We start from the raw sequence: 1,354 nt of genomic DNA, 5'->3' as shown, positions 1-1,354 counted from the left end.
TGCTACTAATATCAGCATATGAGCACACACAGTTCTTTAAGTAAAACCTTTCCAAAACTCACTCATTAGTTATTAAAGCTCAAATTCCTATGTGTATGCAATACCTACGGAGGACCAAGGCAGAGTGTGGAAAGATCCCTAGTGGTTTGGATCCTAGTCCTTACTCTTGCACTTTTTTGCAACATGGCTTTGGGTTAATCAATTAACCATTTCGAGCTGTCATTTGCAAATACAGTTGTCAGATCAGATCAGATCAGTCGCTCAGTCGTGTCTGACTCTTTGCAACCCCATAGACTATAGCCTGCCAGGCTCCTCTGTCCATGGAATTTTCCAGGCAAGAATACTGGAGCAGGTGGCCATTTCCTCCTCCAGGGGTTCTTCCTGACCCAGGGATCGAATCTGCATCTCTTGTATCTCTTGCATTGACAGGTAGATTCTTTACCACTGTGCCACCTAAACAATGCCTTTCAGAAAGGTGCTAACAATGTACCAGTTTTACCTTTTGCTATCTTCCATAATTTATTTAGTCAAAATCCATAAGACTCACAGCTATTTTTCCTTCCTCACACAGTATATTCCTGTCCCAGTGTGCACGACAGGATGGCACAGGCTGAGTGTTTGAATGAACCTTCAATTGCTTACCATTCCTCTTAGGATAAATCCAAACCCTTTAATAGTTTACAAGCTCTGGGTGAAGTGGCCTCTTCTTCCCTCTCTAGCCTCATCTCTCACTACCAACTCCCCTCTCGAATAGGCCAGCTGTCTCTTATGTTTCGATCTTTGTTCAGGCTATTACTTCTGACTGGAATGCCAGATTCTAGAAGGAGCTGAGTGTTAAGAGAGCATTTCTGACAAGTAAGAACAAAAGTGTCTCCTGTCACACAGTTCTGAGTATTGATTTCAGAACAACTTCAAATGTTTGTGGAAAAAATAATAACCTGATTACTCAGTTATTCAGAGTAGCAGGTTTTGATAAGGGCACTATTCTTGTGGAGGAAGATGCCGGGGGTATATAACTGGGGACAAGAGACAATAGAGAACAATTGCCATAGAGAACTGCACTCCTACATCAACCCAAATAAATGAAAATATTTTCCTACACTTCAGTTTTAGGAGAGAATAACAAGTAATAAGATATTTAAAAGATATACTCAGGAAAGCAACTCAAATTTAAGTTGTTAAATCTTTCACATCTTGTACATCTAGATGGTCTATCTTCCACAACAGTAACATCAATTTTTTTTGACGCTGTGAACATGAAGCACTGTTGCTCAAATTACTTAAAAACCTGTAGCCATGTTTTTCATGGTCTTCTAACAAGAAGCACAATAAACTTCCTTCTAACCAAAATGTC

The 1,354-nt window shown here is 40.0% G+C and overlaps 1 protein-coding gene across 1 annotated transcript in view; it reads right to left on the bottom strand.

Annotated features, from left to right (window-relative positions):
* Positions 1-950: 950 nt before the first annotated feature.
* Positions 951-1,354, bottom strand: part of LOC104983379 (connector enhancer of kinase suppressor of ras 2-like) — a gene marked incomplete at its 5' end in the record, with an annotated part of 3,065 nt that continues 2,661 nt past the window's right edge. The window contains one exon of the mRNA XM_010832835.1: positions 951-1,016. Within this exon, the coding sequence (XP_010831137.1) occupies positions 951-1,016 (66 nt within the window). The remainder of the gene's footprint in view (positions 1,017-1,354) is intronic.

The sequence above is a fragment of the Bison bison genome, unplaced genomic scaffold, assembly GCF_000754665.1.
Source record: "Bison bison bison isolate TAMUID 2011002044 unplaced genomic scaffold, Bison_UMD1.0 scf7180017862289, whole genome shotgun sequence".
Classification (NCBI taxonomy): domain Eukaryota; kingdom Metazoa; phylum Chordata; class Mammalia; order Artiodactyla; family Bovidae; genus Bison; species Bison bison.
The sequence above is the reverse complement of the archived record's forward strand: the minus strand, read 5'-3'. Positions and strand labels throughout refer to the sequence as shown.